Source organism: Malaclemys terrapin, chromosome 6 (genome assembly GCF_027887155.1).
Source record: "Malaclemys terrapin pileata isolate rMalTer1 chromosome 6, rMalTer1.hap1, whole genome shotgun sequence".
NCBI lineage: Eukaryota > Metazoa > Chordata > Testudines > Emydidae > Malaclemys > Malaclemys terrapin.
The window spans coordinates 122,956,734-122,983,374 of NC_071510.1; the positions used below are offsets into that span (position 1 = coordinate 122,956,734).

Consider the following 26,641-nt stretch of genomic DNA (forward strand, 5'->3'; position numbering starts at 1 on the left):
TCAGAGGTTTTGCTGTAGCTAGGATTGAAATATGCAAGCTACAGTAGAACGGAAAGACTTCCGAAATTCTCTCATATCAGAATAAATGGAAGTGGGGCCCTCTGTATATTGGTTAAAAAATAATCAAGGAACTGGGTGGACAGATTCAAGCAACATAAAAACCAACATGAATCAGGATCTTAAACTCAAACCAAACCTAAACCAAAAACGTTGAGTGTCAGAATCATTCAGTTAGATTTTAAGATTAATTTACTCACATCTCTGCACTTCCTAGGCCAAATCCAAGGTTCTTATATAGATCAGGCTCATGTAAAACCCCCAGTGACATCAACTAACTTGAGGTCTTGAGGATTCAGTTACCTGCTGCCAGATTGGACCAACATGCTGACAGAGTGTGAACGGCTGAGCTCCTACCTGAATACAAGTAGGAAGCACTGGGAAACGCATGAGAAAGCGGGCTGCAGTCCATGAAAGCTTATGCTCTAATAAATTTGTTAGTCTCTAAGGTGCCACAAGTACTCTTGTTCTTTTTGTGGATACAGACTAACACGGCTGCTACTGTGAAACATGAGAAAGCCTGTTCTCCTGAGATTTCCAGCCCAGCGTTAGCATTTAAAAAGGTTTGGATAAGCTTCAGGGGAATCATATAAACTTTTGCATATTTATCTAACCAAGATCAACTATCCTCTTTGGCTTTGGCCATCATCAGTTATGCAACTTGACTAGTCAACCGTTTTAACTAATCAGATCAAACCCAAGGTGCTATATGTTATGTACGAAGGTTCTGAAATGTTTGGGAGGACTTCAGGGAGAAAAATGATGGATATATTTTAAGTATTGTTATATTGAACTAAATTACTGCTCATGAAAGTGTCATATTGACAGCCCCCTAAGATGAAGTTCTCTCTCTCCACAACAATCTCAGCACAGATGATGGAGCAAGATCCTTCCACACCACCTGAAACCAACAAATCTAAGCCCTGACACGGGAAGACCACCCTAAGGAATGACGCTGGTAGTTCTGTCTCCATGCCCATCTTGTCCTTGACCTTTCTACTAATGCTGCTAAAGGGATACCAACTAGGATAGTGGTTTAGGGGGAAATCGAGCTAACCTGAAGTCACTAGCACATATCACCATCAGGCACTGAACAGTAGTTATTCGTTTGTGTCTTTCACTCACTATTGACCTAGGCCAGATTCAAACCCATGACCCATAAGTGAAAGGCACTGTTATAAAGTTACCAAGACAGTTAACTATTGCGTCTTCTTATTACCACTTTCTTGTGTGTAAGAACAGCCATTAGCTTATCTAAATGGCAGTCTTGCCTCCCATCTCCACCCGTTTCATCTTCATGATCAAGTAGATGCATCTTTGGGAATAAATGTTCAATTAACCCCTTACAAAACTTTCCCACTTACAGGCAGACGACCACGAAATGTCCACAGCTTGGTTAGCCAGACTACATGGACTGCTTCACTGTGACACTATGAAAAGGGAAGGGAGAAAGGCAGAAAGAAAGAAAAACATGCAAGAGTAGGGGGTGGGGAAGACAACAATCAGAGATGTTCAATGGGAATGTCCAAAAATAACACAAACAGGATCTCCCTGCCATCTGCTCCAATCCTCTCTGAATGGCTTTCAAAGCAAAAGCCTCGCCAACCCCTGACAAACAAAGCACTGTGCATCAGTTTTAATGGAATCCCAATACTGCGCCCCCCTTTCCCTTACACACACACCTTCCATACCCCTCCAGTTGCCAAATAAATGACAGTATGCAAAGAATTTGCTTCGGTTTGGAGGCTGAATAAACAGGGAATAATTTTGCAAGTGCTCCCATATGTCTCTGCTTCTCTGCTTACAATGGACACTAATAAGATTTGCCATAGCTAATTCATTCTTTCACACCAATACCCTATTCTCCACCTTTCAAAAAAAATTCAAATTCTTTCTTCTATCCCACATGTAGTTTTTGCTTTACTTCCACACAGTAGAAGCACAAGTGTTTCCACAACAAAGCCCACCCATCACAAAACAGAATTTTCAACTTAGTTTAGACTCCAAACTTAGGTTTAATAATTGGTTTTACTGAAGTTAATGGGACTGAAAAGCTTTCAGATTTATTCTTTTGATTTTTTAATTCCAGTAAAAATAACGGGGGGGAGGGGAAAAGGATGAGGATTTGGTGGTAAAGGGAGAACTGCCAATTCAAACCCAAAAGCATTGTATTAGTGCATGTAAACAAGAAAGTGAAATTGACTCAATACAAAGGAAAATGACACCCGGGAGTTTTACATTGTCCCACAAAGCAAACAAATACTAGAAATGGTGAACAAACAAACACAATGTTTAAACTGTGATTGAATATAATTGATGGGGATTTTAGTAATCCAAGCAGATACTAGATACAGTACAATATGCTTGGTCACCTATAAATAAGTAAGTAGGTACAAAGGGGATCGGAACCACAGAAATAGAATTTTTATTTTTGACAAATCTATAGAAAAACATTTAAATCCCACACTTTTTCTTTTTCACTGAGTTATTTTTAAAATGCCATAAGCACATTGCTATCAGAGATGATGAAACCCTTTTTGAAATCTGAGGACTAAATGACTTGAACAAACAAACTAATTCCCCCCCCCCCCACCCTTTTCTTTCTCCCTTCTACATCCCCCTTGCCCCTCCCGCACCCGCATACAAATGGCCTACACATCAGAAAGGGGGATGGGTAAAGAAGGGCCAACAATTATTCCTCTATATGAACAAGAGGAACACGGTGGAGGAGCAATGGGGGTTGCTGGGAGGGGAATAACGACCCCGCTTCGCAGAAAGAGGACAGAGATTGCGAGGAATCTGGCACAGGAGTTAATTTGCAAGACCTCAGAATTGGGAGCAAAGGTCACACATAATCCAAAGGAAAGATATTTGGTCATCCGGAAGGTCAACAGTTCACAGAGTCTGGCAGCAGCTGGACCCTCAAGCCAGCAGCCCCCCATGCCCACTACCGAGCCACCTGTAAAACCAGCCATGAGGCGGCCAGGGCTGCTGGGAAAGATCTGTGACATGCCAAAGGCTAAAGAATGGATTGTTCTCCACAACGCCACCACCCAACATATACATGCTCTGTCCAAATCCTCACTAGTGGTGTTTGTCTAGATCCCCCACTGAGCGCAGCCAGTATGAGGAATCCCTGAAAATCCCGGTCACTATTGTTCTGCCTCTCACTGTCCCTTTTACAGCACTGGACTTGAGAAAACATCCTCTCCATACCACTCTGCTCATCTTTCACACAACAGTACCCTTCGCCAATGTTACTCTATCCCCTGCCCTGGAAACCGCACTCCTCCACAAAGCGAAAAACCCACTTGTCTACAGCTGGGGGTGGTGCCACTTAAACGTCCTTATTCCCCTTGACCTCAGGGCAGCCTTGGACTCCGTGCAACTTTCCACCCTCATGGACCTGCCTTTTCAGCAATACGGGTCTGTCTCATCTTACACGGGGGTTCCGTTCCGCGGTTAGCGCGTAAAGCAAAAACCGCGTATAGCCAAAACCCCACTGAGTTCAATGGCGGGCCAAATCGCCCGTACTACAGGTATAGTATTAAAACTGTTGTTTTTCTCTCTCTTTTTTTTTGTTTTTTTTTTGTTTTTGCCGACTGCGTGAAGTTGAAATCACGCATGTTAAAGGCGCGTAAGATGCGACAGACCTGTATAGGGAAGGAAGCATGGGCCTGTGGTTAAGACACCCGACAGGGACCCATGGTACGTGGCTTCCGTTTCCAGCTCTGTCACAGAGTCAGATCACCTCATCTCTTTGTGCCTGAGCTCCCGGTGTGTAAAGTGGGGATAACAACTCTTCCCTACCTCCCAGGGGTGTTGGAAGGATTCATTCTTTAATGATGCTGAAATAGTACAGTGATTTTGCAATGAGGGGGGAGCCACACAACAGTAAATAGACTATACCAGAACACGCATCTCTTGCACCTCTTCTTGTTCTGCCTTTTCCTCCCATCTAACTGCTCTCTTCCTGTCTCTGGGGGCAATCCCTCTTTTGCACCAAGACCCTCCCTGTATGGAGAAAGCAAAAGGAGACGCCTAAAGCACATGTCTGTCTTCTCCTTTTCCATTCTCAACTCATCCCTCCCTTTGAATCCCCTATACATAACCTTGGTGTTATTCTTGACCATTAACTTGCATTCCCCTCCCATGTCTCTGAGGCTATGTCTACACTTAAACCGCTCCATCAGCACAGCTCCAGCACTGCAGCTGCCTTGCCAGAACCCTTCAGTGTAGACACTCACTCCGGCCATGGGAGGGATTCTCCCATCGCTGTGGTTAACCCACCTCCCCAAGAGGCAGTAGCTAGGTTGACAGAAGAATTCTTCCCTTGACCGTGTGTTCAGTTTAATGATGTCACTCAGGGGGGTGGATTTTTCATACCTTTGAGCGACATAGCTGGGTTGACCTAATGTTTTAGAGTACACCTGGCCTTAGTCCCACAGATCTGCCTATCAGCACCTCTGCCATGCAACGCAAGGACCCCTCTGCCTCCAGCAATGTTGTGAATTTCCCAGAGCTCCCGGATCTTCAGACTGGGCACAGTGCAGCTGCCTGCCTTCTCACCTGAACAAAGAAGAACTCCACTCACTCCTCGTCCACTTCAAGATTCATATCAAAACTGCCTTCCTTCCTTTGAAAGCCTTCCATCGATGTATTGCAGGCTACTCCAGGCACCTGTGTCTTTCCAACTCCTTTCTCATGCCCATCCAAACACTAGATTTCTTTTGGCATAAGCTTTGGCACTGTTTCTGCAAGAGCCTTCTCCCTTGCTGCTCCCACCCTCTGAAAGAGCCTTCCTATATCTTTCTGCCTCATCCACTATCTATCTATTTTCATATCCTATTTAACAGCCCATATCTATACAGTGCATCATCCCTTTTCTGACCCATGCCCCCTCGCTCTTTTCATCCTGCAATTCAGCTAATTGTAACTATATTATTTAACTCTGTGCTGCAAACTGTACTGTATATAATGGGTGTGAACTGCTATGAGCTATTTGGTCAGAGATGCTCATTGTTCTTAGAAGACATAGTGCCTAAAATGTGTCGGTACCCAAAATAACACAGCGAGGACTTTCATCAGTCAATAGGGCTTCAGAAGAGTGGAATGGGGGTCGGGGGGAGTATGTGGAGAGGGATTACTTTTCTACTTTTTCTACCCAGGGATTAACACATGGGTTTCAAACAAGAGGACTCCCTTCCCCAGCTGACAGCAGCAGCTGCAGCTTCAGACTCGCTCACACAGTGGCAGGGAATCGAATCAAAGAGAAAAGAAGAAAGAGGATAACCTTTCCTTGGGGAGTAGGAAACACAATACGAGCCCTTCTGAAACCCCTGCAAATACGGGCTTGATTTTAGTTTTTCTTTGGGAACAAAGGGAAATTGGTATTTTTCAAAATTCTTCTGAAAGCCAAAGCAGCAGATGGTTCATTCCATACATGGAGAAAGAAAGGGGGAAAAAAAACACCCTGCCAGGATACAGATCAGTGAGATGTGACGAAGATGGGCACAGTGGAATGGCCTCTGACCTGGGGATTTCACAAAGAGTTATGAAACCATGTGGACAAGATGCACTGTGTTGCCTGGTACATCTAACATGCAGCTGCTGTTTGCCATGATAACATCTTGGGCTTTATTAAAACAGAACAGGAGAAAGGAGAGATAGCTAGGTAGCTAGGTAGCATTTCCCTCTCATCTGTTTAGCAGCTCACAACAATCCTACACCATAATGTTTTAGCAGGGAGAAGTAAAGAAATTCTCCAGCTGAATCGACAGCATCGCAGGGAACAATTTTTTTTTTCACTGCCACAATTTGGACATTAATCAGCATCCGCCCCACTTTCATGGGGTTTTCGCTGACACAAAAAGATTCATCTTTTTCTTTTGATTCTGGATGAGTCATTTTGTAAACTGAAACAAGGCGAATCAACAGCTTTTATGTTGGCTGCAAATACACATTAGCAAGTGAATTGCTGTAGCGAAACCCAGGTAGTGCAGAGCTTTAGAACCACTAAGGGTGAGTTGTTGGGATTCACACTCCAGCATCCAAACCCCTCAGTCTAAGCCTTTGACTTTCCCTACCCCCACTCCCAGCTGTGACATCCTTTCTGAGAGATTGAGGCTCCTCCAATTGTAGTCAATGGCAAAATTCCCATTGATCTCTATTTTACCGTGATCAGGCCCGAAGACTTTGTGCTGCAGCCATCTATGCCTCCCGTGTGACAATAATTACTGGAGTCAGTGAACACTGATCCCCGTCAAGTCCAGTAAGGAAGAGAAATGGATCCATCCAGAGCACATTAATAACATTTCGTGAATCAACCAGGGAAGGCACACAGAGCAGCAATATGAGGTGCCCCCTCCCATAGGGCAGGTGTAGAACATGCTGAGGCCCCTCCCACTGAAGTCAATGGCAAAACTCCCCTTGATTTCAGTGGGGACCCATCATTCCCAGAGAGCTAATAGCCACTCTTGCCAGTCCCAGGAGCTGATCACCTGAACTCAGGTCCCTCGCATCATGCTGTCACCAATTCCCATTGTTCTCCAGATCCACAGATTGGAACCCCTTTTTTAAAATCAAGCCAGGCATGAGGGAATATAATTACAAGTAGTTAGATGAAATTAAGAGAGGAAGAAAAATGAGGCTGAATAACTGAGGGAGCGGAAGAAGAGGGGGAGTGATGGGGGCAGGTTCCTTCTAATGATTAAATCTATTACTGTAGAATAGTCTCCCAAGGAGAGTGATCGAAGCTCTGTTGAGAGAATTATTTAAAACTGTACTCAACTATATAGATTCTCCCATACAGATTACCATATAAATCTCCTGCAATGGCAGAACGGGCCAGACAGGGCCGGCGCAATCCATTAGGCGACCTAGGGCACTAACATTTGGGGGGCAGCGACCAAGGCGGCTGGATCTTCGGATGCCGCCGTTGGGAGCGGCATTTCGGGGGTGGGACCTTCCGCCGGATAGGGCGGCAAAAAAGCTGGCAGCGCTCCTGGGGCCAGATAAACTCATCAGTTATTTTCAACTAACTTCTTTGACTGTGGTTCTAAGTAAAATGTCTCCCTTCTTTGGCTGGTGCTTGTTGTAGCCTCACAATAATTGTCTCATCTGGGAAAAGCTTCTGGTAATCTATGCTCTGCGACCTGTTTGGGTCAAGAGACCCACCACAGGGAAAGTCCCAGCTGAAGGCAGGAGGATTTCTGGATGCGAGGGTAAGAGATGATCAGAGGTCACTCAGAGCTTTTCCCCAAGGGAACGTCATGACCCTGTTTTGCTTAGCTCTAGTGGGCAGCTTCCAACAAAGAGCATACCAGGAAATAAGGCAGGTCCAACAATACAAGCCCCGCTGAGAAGCCGTCATGCTCTCCCAACACAAAAGGACTATTTTGTCATATACAGTGATATCAAATTTACTGAGAGAAAAGCCATTTAATAAACTGCCTATCAAGGTAGATTCTACCTTGAAGGACCAAAGAAGCAATTTCCCTCCGTATACTGCCCTGGACAGCTAGCTAATTGCATTACAGGAGTGTTGTCTTTTCCTGAAGCTTCAGGTACCAGCTGATGGTGGGAGGTGGGAACCAACATGGGGTGGACCAATGGTCTGATCTGTGGTGTCATATTCCACGCTCCACTGCTCAGACCTGAACCTCCTGAGAGAAAACAGAGGAGTCAACAAGAGCAGATAGGCCACTTCCTTTGACATTGCCACCCTAGCACCACATTCAATCAGATATCACTGGGTGAGTGAATATTACATGCCAACTCCCTAAAGGACGATACTCATCTTTTCACTGGTGTGGATCAGGAGTGACTCACAGAATCATCTAGTCCACCCCACACCCCATGCTGAGGCAGGATTAAGTATATTTAGGCTATACTTGACAGCTGTTGTCTAATCCTTCCAGAACAGGGTTTCCACAACCTCCCAAGGTAACCTGTTCCAGTGCTTAACTATCCTTACACTTAGGGAAACTCTCTAATATTTTATCTAAATATACCCTGCTGCAAGCGAAGCCAATTACTTGTTCTCCTACCTTTGGTGGGCATTTATAGATTCCAAGGCCAGAAGGGACTATTGTGATCATCTAGTCTGACCTCCTGTATAACACAGGCCATAGAACTTCCCTGAAATAATTCCTAGAGCAGATCTTTTAGAAAAACAGCCAATTTTGATTTAAAAATTGTTCGTGATGGAGAATCCAACATGAGCTTTGGTCAGTTGTTCCAATGATTAGTTACATTAACAATTTACACCTTATTTCCAATCTAAATTTGTCTAGCTTCAACTTCCAGCTTTTGGAACACGTTATACCTTTGTCTTGTAGCTTGAAGAGCCCGTTATTAAATATTTGTTGTCCATGTAGATACTTATAGGTTGTAATCAAGTCACCCCTCAACTTCTCTTTGTTAAGATAAATAGATTGATCTCTTTGAGCCTAGCACCATAATGATTTTCTAATCCTTTAATCATTCTTGTGGCTCTTCTCTGAACCCTCTCCAATGTATCAACATGTACATGACGAACAATTGAGCACCATCCTCTTTATAACAACCTTTTACATATTTGAAGATTTATGTCCCCCTCAGCTGAAATCGGTGGCACTTCAACGATATAAAACTAGGGCAGTGGGAAAATAAAACCCTTAAACATCTCAAGGAACTATCCACAATGACAGAAGAGTCTGAGAAGAGGATGAGACTGCGTATTTCTCGTTTGCTATTAATAACAGTCTCAAAGATTTAAGGCCAGATGGGACCATTCTGATCATCTAGTCTGACCTGCAGCATGCAGTAACCTCACCCCGTCATTTCTGAATCAACCCCATCAGTCCTCTTTGAGCTACAGCCTATTTTTTAAGCAACAGATTGATATGCACAGCCAAGGTTTCCAAAAGAAACTAGCGATTTGGGGTGGCAAACGTGCAGCGTCTTTAAAGAAGACTGGTTTTCAGAAAGGTTGTGTACCCACCTCCTAAAAATCAGGGCTCTTTAAAGGGGTCTCAAATTGGGTACCCCAAAATTGAAGCACCCCAAATCACTAGTCACTTCTAAAATGTTGGGTATGGATTTTATTATGCATTTCTTCCCCTTCCCCATCACATTTCTTACCTGTAACTTTCACATATGACCTGGATTTGTCATTATGTCAGGAAATTATAGACTTGCGACATCATTCACAATAGCCACAGGCTGCATTCATAAAGGACAAAAGACTCTGGCTGTGGAAGGGCCAGGGAGTCCTGCTGGAGTTGCAGGCCTGTCTGAGCTTCCATAATAAACTTCTGTTTTCAGAGGTCTTGTAACACCCAGCCATAAAAACTTGCTCCAGGCTAAAGCTCACAAGACAAGATCTCAACCGAGAAGTATTTTTAAATCTTTTTTTCTTTAAACACCATTGGGGTGGGGGGAAGGGTGCAGAAGAATTCAAACTATAAAACAAGCACTGAATGCCTGACTAGGACACCCACAAGAGCAAAGGAGTTCAGAGGAAAGGCAAAAACCAGCTTGTTCCTCCTCTCCGTTGCACACGCCTGATCTCTTACCTACCAATCTGTGGCAAATACATAAAGGTAGCAGGCTCTGCTCTCAAAGATGGATGATCTTGTGGTTAAGGAATTGGGCTGGGGTGAAGGAGGGCTAGGTTCAACCCCTGGCTCCGTCACAGGCTTCTTGTGTGACCTTGGTCAAGTCACTTAAATTGATCTGTGCCTCAATTTCCCCTTCTATACAATGAGGGTAACACTATTTCCTTTCTCCCGCTTTTTTTTTTTCTAGTTAGGCAGTAAGCTTGGCAGGGTAGGGTAGGAGCTGTTTCTTACTCTATGGTTGCACAGGGCCTAGCATAACGGGCCCCAATATTAGTTGGGGCCTTTAGGGTACATGTTAATGCGAGCCTCCCTGCCTGGCTCAACAGAATTGGGCTAGCAGAGCTTGCACTACCACGCTAAATATAGCCGTGTAGACATTATGGCTTGGGCTAGAGCTTGGGCCCTGACGCCTAGGGAAGAGGTGGGCTTCAGAGACTGAGCCGCACCTTCAAAGCGCTGTCCACACAGCTGTCTTTAGCGCGCTAGAGTGAGTCCTACTGGCCCGAGTCTGCCGTGGCTTCCAAAACACTGTGTCGACATACCCTTTCGGCACTGCCCTAATACAAATAATAATGCTTTTCGTTTCTAGGTGGGCCCTGTCAGATTCCCACTCACCCCGGCTGCCTCATATTAACGGAACGTATGCGGAGGGTTTCAATGTCAATATAAACTAGAGATAGCGTTTCCCATACAGAGTCAGACTCCACAGTCTAGGGATCGTGTTAAGGAAGGAAGGAAAACACAGTAAATTCAGCCTGTATTTGAGGGCCACTTATCAAACTGACTCCTTTTAAGCGTCCAAAATGGGAAAAGTCTAAATATTTATTTTTAAATAACTACAGAGCTTTGATTGTTTATTGGGGATATTTTCCTTAGATGAAGGTGAAGCTGAGAGAACAATTCCTAAATAGGCGTTTATGTGAGGGAAGTAAACAAAAGTCTGCTGGAGCAATCACTCTCTATGGCTTCTTGGTGAAACTCTCGGTTATATCGCACAGGGCATGTTCCGTGCACCAAGAGAGCCCAAGCAGTTTCTTTGGCTATACCATTGAATGTTCACAAGTGTCTGAGTGTGAGGGAGAAGAGGCGGTGTGTGCACTAATGTGCATGAGAGCCTACGTCTACACTACAAGTGCTACAGTGGTGAAGTGGTGGAAGGGGTTTTTCCGTCGCTTTAGTAAACCCACCCCTTTGAGAGGCGGAAGAATTCTTCCATCAACCTAGCTGTGTCTCTTCCAGGCCTTAGGTCAGCTTAACTACATCTCTCGGGAGGAGGGGGGTGATTTTTCACATCCCTGAGCCCCTGCTAGGGTCAATCTACATTTGAGGTATAGACCAGGCCTGAGTGAGACTGGGCGTGAGACTGAAGAGGAGGGCAAGTGTGAGTGTGGGAGGGGCTGGAAGTGAGTCTGAACGTGTGTGCAAATATAAGTGAGAGTGAGAGGTAAATGTAAATATGAGCTAGGTAAATGTAAATCTGTGTGTTTGAAGGTGTCCATGCAGGGGGGTGGAGGGTCAGGTGTGCACATGAGAGACAGACACTGGAGGTTTGTCTCAAAGTGTCAGAATTTGAGTGAACGTGTGTAAATTGGAGGGCAGGAGCGGGTTTGAGACCGTGAAAATGTGTGAAGAAGAAAGGGGTGGGAGGAGTGCATGAGCACATGTGTTCAAATGTGTGCACTGGTGAAAGGAAGAAGACACTGCCCATTTGTAACTGGGTGTGCATGCCCAGTATCTAGCATAGCTGCACTGATCTGGAGGACTCAGAGGAAGTAGAAACAGTGCTTTCAAAGTGCAGCCGGCATATCCTGACATGACTGAGCTTTTACAAGACGGGACGTGGAAAAAGCCCATCTCCTGTTCGCCTCTCCTCACCAAGCTCTTTCCCCATGATTCTGCAGTGAAAAGCGTGACGGCCGAATCAGCTCCAGGAATCAGGTATCTGGTAGCAGCAGGTCTGAGCTCCTCTCCACTCTGCCCCCAGCTGCCCAGAACTGATTCCAATTACTTCCTGACCAAAGCCAGTTGGCGTCCAATAAACACACAAGCCCGCACGAGGGATATTTTGTTTTGTCATGTTTTCGACAGAGGAGGCTTGTGTTTAAAGGCCCAGGACCCGGAGCTTCAAATCAACGAGGAAACAGAAGGGAAGAGACCAGCTGAAAACATTCAGAGGGAGGCTGCTGCGTAATTTAAATGAAAAACAGCCTCCACATGGATGAGCTGAAGTGGGTGGAGCAAACCCTGGCTCTATAGCCACTAACTTATTCAAATACAGCACAGTTCTTCTCATTCAACAGTTTGCTTCAGTGAATAGAAACCACCTAAATTGGCAATCGGTATCATTCTCCCCTCACCCCAGGATCATAGAATATCAGGGTTGGAAGGGACCTCAGGAGGTCATCGAGTCAAACCCCCTGCTCAAAGCAGAACCAATCCCCAACTAAATCATACTGATACTTGTTCCTTTAGCAGATAACTGACCACATGCAAAAACGCCAAGCAGCCTTTGGCAGCCTACCTGGACGATAATGGATGGATCTCTGCTGGCCTGTGCAAGTCATGAAAGTGTGGGGGGGAAAGCCCCATTTTTCTCCTGCACAGGAGAGACCCATAACGTGGATTAAGGCAGACACTACTCCCTGCTAACACCAGCACTGGTAAAACTCAAAGGAAGGGCCAGGATGAGTGAATTTTAATCATCATCATTATAAATCATCCTTCCTTTCCCACATGCCCTATTTTATTTCTGTTTGTTTACTTTTATTGTATTTTGCTCAGCTCCATATAAAGAAACAGGACTGGTCGTTTTCACTTTGTTTATAGATAATTTCACTTTTTGTTTTTTTCACGCACCAACCCAAGGTCTTCTAATTGGTGTTTCCTTTTTTCTTTTCTTTTTTATGGAGATATCCCATCTCCTAGAACTGGAAGGGACCTTGAAAGGTCATTGAGTCCAGCCCCCTGCCTTCACTAGCAGGACCAAGTACTGATTTTGCCCCAGATCCCCAAGTGGCCCCCTCAAGGATTGAACTCATAACCCTGGGTTTAGCAGGCCAATGCTCAAACCACTGAGCTATCCCTCCCCCCCTAACAGTTTCCAACACTGTGGGGGACAGAAAAAATACTAATTTAAATTTACAAAAACATTTCAGAACTATTTGAAACTTGATTCTTCATATTTAGGCCCACGCAGGGCTCTTAGGGCAGTGTTGTGCTGGTCTCCCAGTGCAAAGTTGCCGGAAGTCAGTTTATCCAGCCAGGGGAAGATTCCCCTCATGTTAGTTGCTCTTCTGGCACACAGCTGCTGCAGCACACCGCTCCCATCCCCTGGTATAAAGGATAGGTCCTATACCACCACCTTTCCTATGCCCTAGTCCTCCCCTACTGCCAAAACGACACCTGGTGTAGACAGTATAGTTTAGAGCAGCCTCAAGGCTGCTCTGATCTATGCTGGCTTGGTCCCCTGAACAGAACCATCCTCAAGATCAAGGGCCTATAATAGGCTCCTACGTGCCGTGATTCCTTAGCTGTGCCCAGCATCCGTTGGGGGCAGCTGAAAATCTAGCCTTACCATTCTGTGCCGGAAGCATTTCAGACCCACTTTGAACTGATGTAAATGACAATACGAGGCAGTGGAGAATTAGGGCTTTGAGTTCAAATTATTTGACTCTGCCCCTTTAAATTTGCCCTTAATTTGGGGGTTTGGATCAATACCCTTTTTATGCACTCACCCCCACTCCTCCTCCAATCATTTGCTCTTTAAAGGTAGGGAACTGGAAGTGACCATCTATCCATCAAAAAAAAATAATTAAAAAGAAGGGGAGAAAACAACAGGAAGGGGGGAGAAGGAGAAGTCCTTCGTATAATTGCACCTTAAAAAAAAATCATGACTTTCTTGAAAGACAAGGGCTTATGCCAACTACATCCAAGTTCAAATCCCAAAGGGAGATGATCATACACACAAGGGGATCCCGAAATGATATGCCCTTCTCAAAGAGAAACAAATATGCAAACTGTGAGCAATTTGAGGATCCTGCATGCAAATCAGAAGGGAAAGGAATACAGCACAGGGGTAATTTGACAGGAGAGAGACAGATACTGTGGAGGCTCATGAGAACCTGCAGGGAAAGGGAAGTGTGCAGGCCGCAAGTGCGCGTGCTACTCCAAAGGGAAAAGGATATGAACAAGAGAGACAGGAGCACATACGAATTCAAGGAGAAAGTGCCTGCGTGGAGGGTATACAAAGTGAAAGGAAAGCAATGCGAATGGAAATTCAGGAGAACGGGGCACTTGATAGGAACTTCCTGATAAAGACAGCCACTCTTGATTTAAAATCAAGATGTATATATGAGAGAATCCAGGGAGCAGAGCTTCCTATGAATGCACACAAGAAATTTTTTACTGCCACTGCTCATATCTCACTGATAAATTGAGTCACCCTTCCTAAGCATAAAAAAAGAAGTTTTCACGCCCCGAGGCAGTGAATTATGCATATGAGGGGAACTCAAATGGAAGTTTGGCACACTAAGTAACACAACAACAACAAAAATCAAGTGTTTACAGCAATAGGAAAATACAGAGGGCAGCAAACGAAGAAAGAAAAAAACCCCACAGAACTACTTCTCATCTGGGGCTTATTAAAGCCTGCGAGACAGGCCTGGAATGTTGATGGATTGCTTCTTAGCATGTGGTGCCATGCTTTTAGTGCCCATCAAAGCTGACAGTTTGTTTGCCCACTTCCAAAGGGAAATGCACTAGGACTGACTAAAAGAGGCAGACTTGCAATGGCCCCGCTGCAGGAAGTGACAGCATGTGCAGCAAATTCGGTACTTGCACGGTAGTGGAGTTATGGCTTATGTTGTGTTTTCTTAATCAGAATCTACCTTAGAGTCACAAGTGGGCTGAGACCCATCTCCCTTTCAACCGGTCTGTGACAGTCACCGGGCGGCTAGTCCTTTTAAAGGGAGATCGTCCTCAGCCACCTGTGACAGTTAGGAAGTCCTCTGCAGATACAGAACAGTGGGTGTTGTAAACACCAATGGCTCAGCCCACTCCAACCCAGTGCGGAGAACAGCTGAAATACTACTAAGTATTTACAGAGCAATTTTACAAATTGCTGTACGAATACTAACCAAAATGGAATCCGTCTTTATAGGAGCCCGGCAAAACGGGCAAGCAACTACCATCAGCCTCCGTTTACAGAGGGGGGGGAAACTTGGCAGAGCTAGGACCGAAAGGAAGAAATTCCTGGATTACAGCCTAAGTCTCAAACCATTAGGCCAAGGATTTGCAAATTCTTTTTCATAATGGGAACCACACCCAATAAAATCCTCTCCTGGATTCCCTCCACTCTCATTCATGATCACATAACATCCCCGGGGCAACTGCAGTGATTGTTCACAAGGAAAAGCAACAGGAGGAAAGTAGTTAGTGTATGTCTAGCTTCTTTTAATGTAATGTAGCTGTTGGAAACAAAGACTGGAGCACACCTCTCCCTCCCCTGGTGAACAGACAGATCTCCACAGACCCCATTCCACCAAGCACCAGTGGTCCATGGACCACAGTCTGAGAACTGATGCATTAGCCCATACTGCCTTATAAACAGAAGAACACTATACGACTAAGAAATCAGCATAACTCCCTCCCTAAGTGGCCACTGAATAAACACTATGGCCCCAGTTCGCAGCCCTTTTGCATTACTGGCATCACCACTCCTTTGTGTACCCACATGCTGTTACTTAAATTGCTTCCATGTTTTCATTACTTGCCCTCTGTGCTATGTGTATTGAAACTCCTGCAAGCATGCTGAAGAGGTATTTGTAAGCACTGGGGACTAACTGTAGCTGTGATTTAAATTATTATGCAACAAATCTAAGTGATTTTTCAAGTCCTAATAGAGTTAGCTCCTCCTTGAGGGTGGGGGTGGGTGGGAAATACATTCCAGCACTAGTCCTCTAGGTGTAAAACAGCCATTTTCACCACTGTCGTTCACATTAAGGGTAATCGATAACCTTAGAAGGGTTTGATTTTTATCGGTAGATATAGATACACGTCAATTACACCACACACGTACAAACCAACAAAAAAAAATAATAATCGATAATAATCGACATTCGCAGATAGGCAAAGTAAGAAAAATGCTGCTTGAGAACTAGTAGAGTGCTGCCTTAAACTGTATAGAACGTGTTGTAATGCCGGCGTTAAATAATTTCCCACAACTGTGAACATTTCAGTAGATCAAAACGGGGAAAAGATGCTGAAAAATAAACATTGATATTATCTGTCAAAATTATAAAAATAATAAAAATTGAATTCCACCAAGCCTAGCTATGTACAGCCCTTGATCCAAGAACATGCCTCACCGGGAGTTCAAAGTAGTGTGTAGCCCTGAATACGGAACTGGGTGATAAACTGGAATAGTGTCACTGCTCTCGATCCCAAGGAAAAAAATATAGTGAGCCAACATCTCCACTGAGACCAATGGAGTTATGCCTGCAGAAAATTTGGCCCACAGGCTTCACTGTATTGTTCCTGATTGCTACTATTCTCCCCAGTTGGTGATCTGTTGAGTTTGCTTTTGCTAAAGCAACAAGAGATGAAGCCAGTATAACTGTAGGAATAAATACCACTAAAGCACCACAGATCCCTGGCTGGTTTAAATAGTACAGTCTCTTTCTCACACATAAACAAAGCTGGCAGTACTTCTGTAAGCCAATGCAAAAACTCCCTATATGAGATGCATACTCCTCTACATGGGAAAAACCCACAGAAGGGCAAGAAAGCCTCAGCTCTGGTTCAAGTCAAGTTTCAACTTGCAGTTTCCTCCTAACCTCAAATTAACTGTATTTTCACAAAAAAATTCTGTGTAACCCTCATGACGCGCACATCAGCCGTTCAGCAACCGCATGATTTTACCGTTGCACCCTTTGACCTCCCTTCTCCTTACCTGACCCCGGCAAGGTCTGGCATCGTCTCCTGTTACAACTTGCCTTCACTTAGGGCCTGATTCTGCAAGCTGGATGGTGAGCAGCACTTACTCACGTGAGTAATCCTATTGGCTTCATGGTTTCAAGATCAAGCCCTGCAGACTGCTAGCTCTTCTGGGGCAGGGGCATTTGGCTGTGAAAATCATCAAAGCTACCACATTGTCCTCTTTTAAATCCCTCTCCACGCTTCTTCGTGGAAACTCCAACTGGACAACGGGTAGGCAGCTGGTGAACTGTGAGCCCCATTTATTATGCTAATTGTAATCACCTCACCCTTATCTTGTGCTCCCTATCTGTGGATTGTATCCACCTGTTGTCTCTTGCCATATATTTAGATTACCCTGCCCCAAAGAGCTTACAGTCTTTTTGTTATATGGGTGTTCGGTGCCTAGCACAAAGGGGCTCCGATCCCCGATGGAAGCATCTATGTGCTACAGAAATGCTTGGTGTCACGGACTTAAAAGTCACATACTCTGCCCACACACCAGCAAAAAGCTGCTGAGATCCATATCTTTGAATCTCCTGACCTTTGCATGAGTCAAATCTCATCCTTAAAGTTGCAGTCCTGTAGGCGTTTTGCATGTCACTTCCACAACTATTGTTTGTTGAAAGAAAAAAAAAAAAAAAAAACAACAACCACTTTAGTTGGATGGCCATGCAGGCAGCTAATCACACTATGATGCTAGTATCTTTAATTTGGCCCTGATTTCCAATAAAAACCCTGGAAGTTCTTCTTGATCCATATACGTCACTATAGTCAGTGTGTGTTCTTATCAGTATGGTTCCACAATCATATGTGTTTGTTTGGACACACAATCATTAACAGCCAGATTGTGATACCGTTATTAATGTTGGTTTCTATTTCACACAACAAACACTCCCATTGAAATTAACAGGACTTCTTGTGGAGTAGGTTGTTACTCAGTGCGAGTAAGAATATTAGTATCTGAGCCTAAGCATTTATTTACTTTACTTTAGTGGCTATCCAGATGTCTGGAAATCCGCATCATAGTGGATAAATGGTCCAAAGAAATCACTTCACTGAGTTAAAAGTAACGTATTTCACCCACATGCAGTATGTTATTCACTGGGATCCAGAGAAAAATTCTCCTTGCTTTCAGTCCTCATGAGTTCACACTCCTTAAGATTCACTTTGGCTAAACCAGCGCAGGATCATGCATGTCCACCCAATGTAAAGAATATGAAATCTCAGCCCAAAGGGTATTTCAAGACTATGATAAGCGCCTGGAAGAAAATGGGGCTAATATTGGAGGTATCTTCTCAACCATAACTGTAATGTTGATTACAGCCCGCACAATGCTGTAATCAAGAGTAATGGAGCCATTAGCCCCTTATATAGGTACGAGCGCGTTTGTTCTCTGCACACATACCTGTATTTGACAATGCAATCAAAAGCTTACAAAACAAAGGGATTGAGCAGTTGTGCTCAGATACGTAGCGGTTAGAAATGGGGGGCATCGTTTATCAGTCATTTAATTAATAATCTTAATTCTCAACTACATACAAAACAGAAAAGGCCTTTGAAGGATCAGGATTTTGACCTCCTCAGCACTGGCTATTATAAAGGACAATTCAAGATCATCTTCATATTGTACATGGGACTGCTGGACTGTCCCTGGTTTGTATCAGCTCCGTGTTAACCAAGCAGAGCTTGGCAAATTGGGTGAAGGTTATTTCTTGTGCACACACACATACACACACACACATCGGAAACCTTTTGTTCTCAGCTGATTAGTCTAGCCTCTCCGTGACCTTCAGAAGCGCAACTGGTTCTGGGCTGCATGAACTCAAGCAACTGACCACAGCACAGAGGTGCAGGTTACCCAGGTTAGTCCCACTCCCAGGAGTTCCCAGCAAAGCAGATGGTCCCCCCATACAGCGACCAGGAACAGGAAAACCCATTGTGTTCCAAATCTGTTTTGGTAACAGGGCTGGTTCTTATTATTTCTGCAAAAGCAGAGTCCAATACCCAGGGCCAAATCCTGCCCTCAGAGGCATGCAGCTGGCTCCCAACACCTTCCCAAGAGGGCTGGGGGCATGGCCTAGTGGGAGTTGCATGTATGCACCCGTGGGCAGAATTTGGTCCTCATTGTTCAGAATGTCTGATCAGATTATCTCACTCAGTCCATGCAGCACAGTCTTGTGTAAAAACAGGCAAAGGGGGCCAGGGAGAGGTGGGAAACAGCTCAGTTCATCAGCTGTGAACAGCTAATAAAGAGGAAAAATAAATAAGAGGCCACTTGAAAGCACTGGTGTCCTTACCTTCTTTTTGGAGTGCCCTCTGTCCTCCTCTTTAGCTGCTTTGCTATTTTTCCCACCTCGGGAGAGTTTCTGCTCGCCAGACTGCTTGATGGTGATTTTGATCTCAGGTGGGCAGATATAGTTCTCCAGGTTTTTAGGGGGCTTCTTGGCTCTCTTAGTGGTCTGAATTTTTAGTTTCAGGCTCCCCTCTGTAAAGTTAGCCTCCTTGATTGAAAACTCCTGCTCCTCCAGGCCATCTCCTGCCACCCATTTCTCGCTGTCTGCATTGGAAGTGGAATCCACATCTCTCCCAGAACCCAATTCATCCTCTTCTTCTGGCTCCAGTCGTTCTCCGCTCACTGGGATCCCTTTCCCGGAGCCTGAAGCAGGCAACATGGTCTCCCCCGTGCAGCTAGAAGCAGGTGGAGGCTTCGCAGAGGAAACCGTGGCCGGCAGGAAATCCGCCTCACCTCCCCTTTGCCGGGAGCTGCCTAGGGTCTCCCTTGCCTCCATGGCAATCTCACAATGCACTGGAGTTTTATAAGAGGGAAAGGGGGAAGGGGAAGGTGATGAGGAGAAAAGGGGGGAGAGGGGGGAACCCCAGGAACTGAATGGTAACTGTCTGTAAAATTTAAAGTCCCAATAGTCCGGACACTGGAAGGAGCTCAGAAGTGATCAAAGCCGCAACTGTTGAAAGAAGAGAGAAGAAAAAGGAAGTCAGCACTCACGCATGTGTCAAAGTGCAACTGTAGGACTGACTGAAACAGAGCACAACTGGGCTTCCCCAAGATGGGTCCAATCCAGCACAGCACTGCGCACCTGCTGCAAGGTCCTGAGCGCCTTCAGTGAAGCACAAGGGATTTGACAGCACTCAGAACCAGCCAGAACTTGGGCCTAAAATACTAGGGGACAGCCAACCAACAAACAATGACAATGAGCACCCCCATAAGATTGACTGGATAATGAAACATACACACACAGAGATAAACATACGTACATCTACACACTACTTAAGCTGCTTAGATTTGGGATTCATTTGCACCAGATCAAGCTGGAAATGCATCGAGCGTGAAGTTCCACTACTGCTTAGAGCCCTGGAGGAAACCTGGAGGCCAACATTTTCAAAAGTGACTTGTTACTTCACATACCTCCGTTTTTGGATGCCCAACCTGAGAGGGCTGATTTTCAGAAAGCCCCCAGCCTTTGAAAATCAGGCCCCCTTTAAGGTGCCTCAAGTTGGAAACCCCCAAAATGGAAGCACCCATTATCTAATCCCTTTTGAACATCTTGACCGGATGGACAGGAGAAGCTATAGAGTTTCGATTAAGATAAAGCAAAAAAATAGGCACGTTTCACGCAGAGTTATATAAAAACCAAGACAAACACCAAACATCCAGTGAACAATATTCTAGGGAACCACCTACATGCAAAATCTTAAAGCAAATAAGGATTTCCCAACCCACCCTTTGTAGCAACAAACTGTAGAGGCAACCCTGGGAAATAGCAGTTTGGCCAGTCATCAGTACACGTCCCCTTGTATATTTCACTGTAACACCACGTCGTTCTAGAACAGAGCTCGGCACGAGAAATCAGATAAGCTCTCCTGTGGGGACTGCAGTTTGCATGGCTCTCTACTTTCCACTTTTTAAAGTTCTTCAGATGACCTTAAAGACCAGGGGAGACGATCCTGCGCACGCACCCTTTACTCAGATTTCCACTGGAATACCGCCAGAGGTCACTGATCTAACCTTGGCCTGTGATGGTAGTGGTGAAAAGTCCTTACCGTCCTACAGCTAAATGATGTGGTGACTTGAGTACAGTTCCTAGTAGACCGATATCCACATGAAAGCACCATCAATAACACTAACTGGCTTCCTTTTTGGCAGAGGAACTAAGAGCTGTGTAACTCACAGAGATTGAGCTATCAGCTGGCTCTAGAAGTGGTTTCTCTGGCTCATGATAGAGGTACACTGGCAGAGCATATGGAGACATTTGTGCTCAAGTTACATCTCTTCTGTGGATAAAGATGGGACCATCATGTCCGGAGCAATTGAGCCCACCCTTCCCATAAGCACTAAGTTGAAAGGTATCCCACCTCTGCAAAGGGAATAACAACCCCTCACTCAAAGGGTTTTTTGAAGGATTAATTACCGTATATACTTGTTCATAAGCCGCATATTTTTGGTAAAAATGTGACGCATCAAAGAGCGGAGGTCGGCTTATAAACGGGTCTACACCAACATTCAATGATTTGAAACTCTATGGAATCATTGACTTGAATATCTAATACATTGTCATTTTGTTTACCTGCCACTTCCTGCAGCTCCCATTGGCTGGGAACGGCAAACCATGACCACAGGGAGCTGAGGGGCTCCATGCCTGCAGATGCTCCAGGTAAACAAAATTTCTCAACCCGCCAGCGGCTTACCCTGATGGGCCAGGAACCAAAGTTTGCCAACCCCTGAAATATAGGGTCGGCTTATGAAAGGGTCATACAGTTTTTGCTATTTTTACCTAACCATCTTGGGGGGTCGGCTTATAAATGAACGGGCTAATGAACGAGTATATACAGTAGTTAATGCCTGTACGTTGCTTTGAACATGGGGAGGTTTCGCTTAACACTAGCTAATATAATTATTAGTTTAAATAGGGGACATATCACACCTGCCTGACTGTTTTGATTATGCAGGTGTAACCCACTCTTGGAGTTTGCCAGCTCCTAGAATGCTGGACTGAGCCACTAAGGGGGTCCTACCCTCTGGACCATGACAAGAATGGCTACCGGAGTGCTCTGACACCATTTCCCAACATGCTTGGAGACGGGGCAGGGAGAGAGGAATTAGAGGAATTAGAAACTCCTGCTGAGGCCAATAGACTTCTGCATGGGGGGAATATGGACAAGCTCTTTGCTGGGTAAAGATAAGCCCGGGTTGCTCAGCCCTCAATGGGAGCTGAGAGAGAAGCCAAACAGCCCAGGGAGCCTCTGGTTAACTCCCCCTCCCCAGTGCCATAAAGGGGTCTTTGAACTGCAGCAGGAAAGTCGCACGGACCAGGCAGTGACAACTCCGCAGAGACGACTGTCCAGACTGGCAGAGATCCAAGCTGGCACTGGCTACCAAGAGCCAGGTGAGACCCCCACAGGACTGAAGACCAGGGAGCCAGGAGAGGACTCTATCCCACCCAGGCGAAGACACTGTTAGAGGACCCCTTTTCTTTTTGTTGCAGCCAGCCAACATTTGCAGCACTGCAGCACTCGCCTCCGGACTCAGTCTCTGGGTACCATCCGCCTGAGGAGATGCCAGGGAGGGAGCTGGGGGTTGGGAAGATCTGGGAGTGTTGGGAGGTGGGAAATGTGTTGATGTTTAGTATTCTTTGTTAACTCTAACTTTTTCCTTCCCCGGATCCCATCTTCCTGCTTCCAATAAAGTCCCTCTTTGTTATGTTGTTATTTTGGGGGGTATCATTACTTTGCTGGGTTTGTGTTGAGGTACTTTACTGTTTCCAGTGTGCTGCGTTTTATACTCCTTGCCAGCAGCGGTAGCAATATTGTGACTTGAGCACAGTGAGGAATCACCTTGGGTGGAGACACCAGGTGTCACAAGAACAATTGCACCCAGGACCCAACCCCCGCAAAGAGACGGGAGCAGCCCCTGCAGGTAGCAAGCACCAGGGAGGAGGTTTGAGCCCTACCTCAGAGGAAAGGGTACAAACGTAACTGCTCCATCCAGTTAACTGACCTGGCCCCTTGCCATGCTTTGTGCCTAAATAGATGATGGCATCAGGGTCAGAGATACCTTCCATTTCCAACCATGCCAATCAAATAACGCTCCTTATTCATCCGACATTTTGCATTGTTACTTTCCTTACAGAGGAACACACTGTTCCCACCAGAGTACGGAAATAAACATAAGACATTAACGTTCTGCTGTGCAGCATTCCTGCAAGTTACTGCTTTGGTATGCATGCAAGTGCAATGGGCACTCTGTACCGGACCTCCACCCACAGGACATTAACCCCTTCCTCTGCTGGTAGAAAGAGCAAGCAGTTTCTTGCAGAGAATGTCTATTCAAACAAGCAGGGCACCAGGATGTGCCACTTCCACTGGGCAGCAATGGAGGCCGCTTCCGTCTGCAGAGAAGCGGCTACAGCATCCAACCCATCAACAAAACGTGAACTAGATTTGAACATCATTTCAAAACAGGGCCCAGAACAAAACCCTGAACCTGAACTCTGGGAAGTTCATATAGAGATTGGAATTTCTCTCTACGCGGCTAGGGACTGACCAAAACCTAGGCTCCTACCCCAAACTTTGGATCTGGATCCCATCTACATGCCTGACTCTGGTCTAAGTTACATCAGTGTAAATCAGGAGTAGCTGAATAAAGTCATCTGTGCTGCATTCACACCAGATGGGTGTAAATTGGGTCAGATTAGGTCCTAAGAATCTTGGCGTCACCTTATGTTAGAATCTGCAAGCCACGATATCAACAGACTTGCAGCAATAAACAAACAATGATGCACTATATCTCTGTACAGGAATTAAATGGGTCATTGGTTAAGGTAGCTCATTATTCTGCATCAGGGTTCATAGTTAAATGATTTGGGCAATGGGACATTATACTTGTCTTTCTTGTTTGGGCAGACTACACATGCTTTGACTAGTTAGGAAACCTCAGTTCAACCTCCTGAATAAGCAGTCTCCTGGGTAGTTCCCCACCTCTATTCTTTTCCCCAGCTTCAGGCATGCCAGTGCTGTGAGAACTATTTCAAATTTTAAAGCACTAGGCATGAAGACAACACTAGACACGCTAATGGCAGATACCACAGGAGTAAGTCACTCAGTAGGAGCAATGTGACAATACCCTTTTGTTAGTGTATCCCTAAAGCCTCACCCACAAAGATATGAGGTTATAGGCATCTTTGGAGATGAAGAAAACAAAATTAGTAATCAGTAAGAAAAGCTTTAGACAACTTCTGTTTTCTTCATAGTTATAAAGTCAAACTCCAAACCAAATCCTGGGTCCGAATATTGGGAAAGTTTCGTCCCTGATTCAGATATCATGGCTGGGGACTGACTTTAGTCGTTTTGCATTGTCACATGGCTCTGCTGTTCCAGGTTTCATCAGGGACTGCAAGTGAAAGTGACAAAATAAAGCAAGAAAGGTTCTTCTGGCCCAACTGGCTGTGTGGAGAACTGGAATTCTAGTGGGAAAGTTTAATTTACCTATTTTATAGGTCCAAAGGGCTGGGCTAATTCAGTCTTTTAAATGTTTACCCAAACTAACCTTCCAGATCTTTTGAGATTTACAGTGTTAGGTGATGGTCAATAACCTACTACAGGTGCATCACATTCTCTGAAATAAATTCCCAGCAGAAAGTGTAACCACTAGCAAGCCTTGATTTGGAGGAAGGATAATTCACAGGTGAATGAGATGAGTTTCAGAGAATTTAGCATTAGTTCTTCATTAGGGAGTTTTTCCATAGTTCAGCTGATAAATGCAGAGGAAGGAACAAATTCTATGTGCTAAATTCTGTTTATGGATGTTCATATCCACTTCAATGGGATTCAGATGTACATATCTAAGCACAGGATTTGACCCTGAGAGTTGGACATCCGAGACCTCTACAACAATAGGATATGAGTTTGTTTCCTTCTGTTGCTTCAAGCAGCTACACAAACTCTCCAGTGTGGACATGCCAGAACGGTAAACTGATTAAGCAGAACATTTGCTAATGACTGAAACAGCATCCACGCACTAGATGCTTGTGGGGGAGAAGTGCTACAGAATTTTGGATTCTACGTGTAAGGAGGTGCCAACTCTGTGCTCGCTTTGCTCTTTACACAATAATAACTATATAAAGAAACCAGACAGGAACAGCCACATCCCAAATACTTGTCTTTACTAAAGATACACAAACATGCCTCATACAAACTGCTACCCTGGCTGATTTCTTGCAGCTTTTAAAATATAGTGAGCACCTCTAGATGGCTCTCAAACTATTTAAAGGGATACCCCTCTAAGCCTAAACACTACAATATACAAATTGAAGTCACTACTGCAGCTACTAAAGCTTCTCTTTTCATTCCCATAGCTCAAAGTGCCTTACAAAGAAAGTAAATACAATTAACCCTATTTACCTATGGGGAAACTGAGGCACCGACAGGGGACGTGTCTTGCCTGAGGTCAGCGATGGAGTCAAACTAAAGCCCAAATCTGACTCCCACTCTGGTGCCATAGCCACTGGACCACTTTCTCCATGTGAGATACAATTGCTATTTAACAGCAAAATCCCTAACCACTGATAAAACAACAAAAACCTAGGAAGCTTCTCCACTTCGTCCATTTAAAATTGCACAAAGCACTGGGGAATATACAACAGTATTTGACAATCATGTATCACCTTTCATTCCAAATGATTCCAAGCTACTTCACCAATTATATACCACCACTGAAATGCAGCTACCTCTGGGGTGGAGGCCACCAGACAACACACAGTACACTCAGGGGAAAGTTTTGGCCAAAGACACTTGAAAAGTGTCAATTAATCTGCAGTAGCCACATGAGGCAGCAGAAGCTTGGGTTTTAAAGTCTCATAAAAAAGTTTAAAAGTTTTGCTGGCATAGTTATAGTGGTTGGAGTGGGGGGGGAATCACACTCTAACCACAGCAAAAACCGTAGTGTAGATGCAGGGATACTGACAAAACAGTCCTTACCGCAAGTATAGCTTATCTCATATATGGAACTGGGATAGCTATGCTGCCAAAGGAATTCTTCTATACATTGCATCGACTCAGGGTCAGTTTGCCAGTATAGCTATACCAGCAAACCCTTTCTAGTGTCGGCAAGGCCTGACATACAGAAAGCTGCAGGGCCCTCAGTTTATCTACTTTGGGAAAACAAAGACGTCTCTCCCAATTCCACTAGTTTCAAAATGTCTAGGAATTTCATACATGATGTTCAGACCACTAAGGGTATGTCTACACAGGGATAAAAACCTATGACTGGCCTGGGTCAGTGGACTCAGCTCAGGCTCCGGGGCTGAAAAATTGCTGTGTAGACGTTTGGGCGTGAGCTGAAGCCCAGGCTCTGGGACTCTGCGAGGATGGAAAGTCCCAGAGCTCAGTCTCCAGTCCGAGCCTGAACATTTACGCAGTGATTTTTAGCCCTGCAGCCCGAGTCAACTGAGCTGGGCCAGCTGTGACCATGCCACAGGGCTTTTATCCACCTATAGACGTGCCCTGAGTTATCGCCTCTGGCCACAAAACTCTAAAGAGACCTAGTCGGCATTGGCAGGGCACTGGAAAAGGCACCATCACAGCTCTTTTACATCTCTGCGACGGGTTCTACAATAAACATCCTTCTGCCCTTCACCTGTGTTGGGACTATCACCTCCATCACAGGAACAAGGGGGAGGAAGACGTCCCTTTCAAGCTAAACCAACCCACAGAATCAATAAATGAGGGACCGTAGAGGTCTTGGTGATGTACTTTTCCTACAACTCTTCAAAGTTTGACACTTAATCTGGTTGGTTGGTTGTTTTAATATAGAACAAACGTTCCTACATGTCTGTGGAGGCACTTTTAAATATTTTGTATATCTAAACAAACACAGATGAAGAATCAAATCATCAGGAGATATAAATAAGGCACAACTCCAGGGAAGCAGTGGCTCTGGTTTACTAGTGCCAAGCATCTGGTCAACCAATAATAAATGTAACCTTCACTCATTT

The 26,641-nt window shown here is 45.0% G+C and overlaps 1 protein-coding gene across 1 annotated transcript in view; it reads right to left on the minus strand.

The window, feature by feature from the left end:
• SETBP1 (SET binding protein 1) overlaps positions 1-26,641 on the minus strand; it is a 325,508-nt gene that overhangs the window by 288,345 nt on the left and 10,522 nt on the right. Inside the window, exon 2 of the mRNA XM_054031865.1 lies at positions 18,932-19,597. Within this exon, the coding sequence (XP_053887840.1) occupies positions 18,932-19,423 (492 nt within the window). The 5' untranslated portion in view covers positions 19,424-19,597. The remainder of the gene's footprint in view (positions 1-18,931; positions 19,598-26,641) is intronic.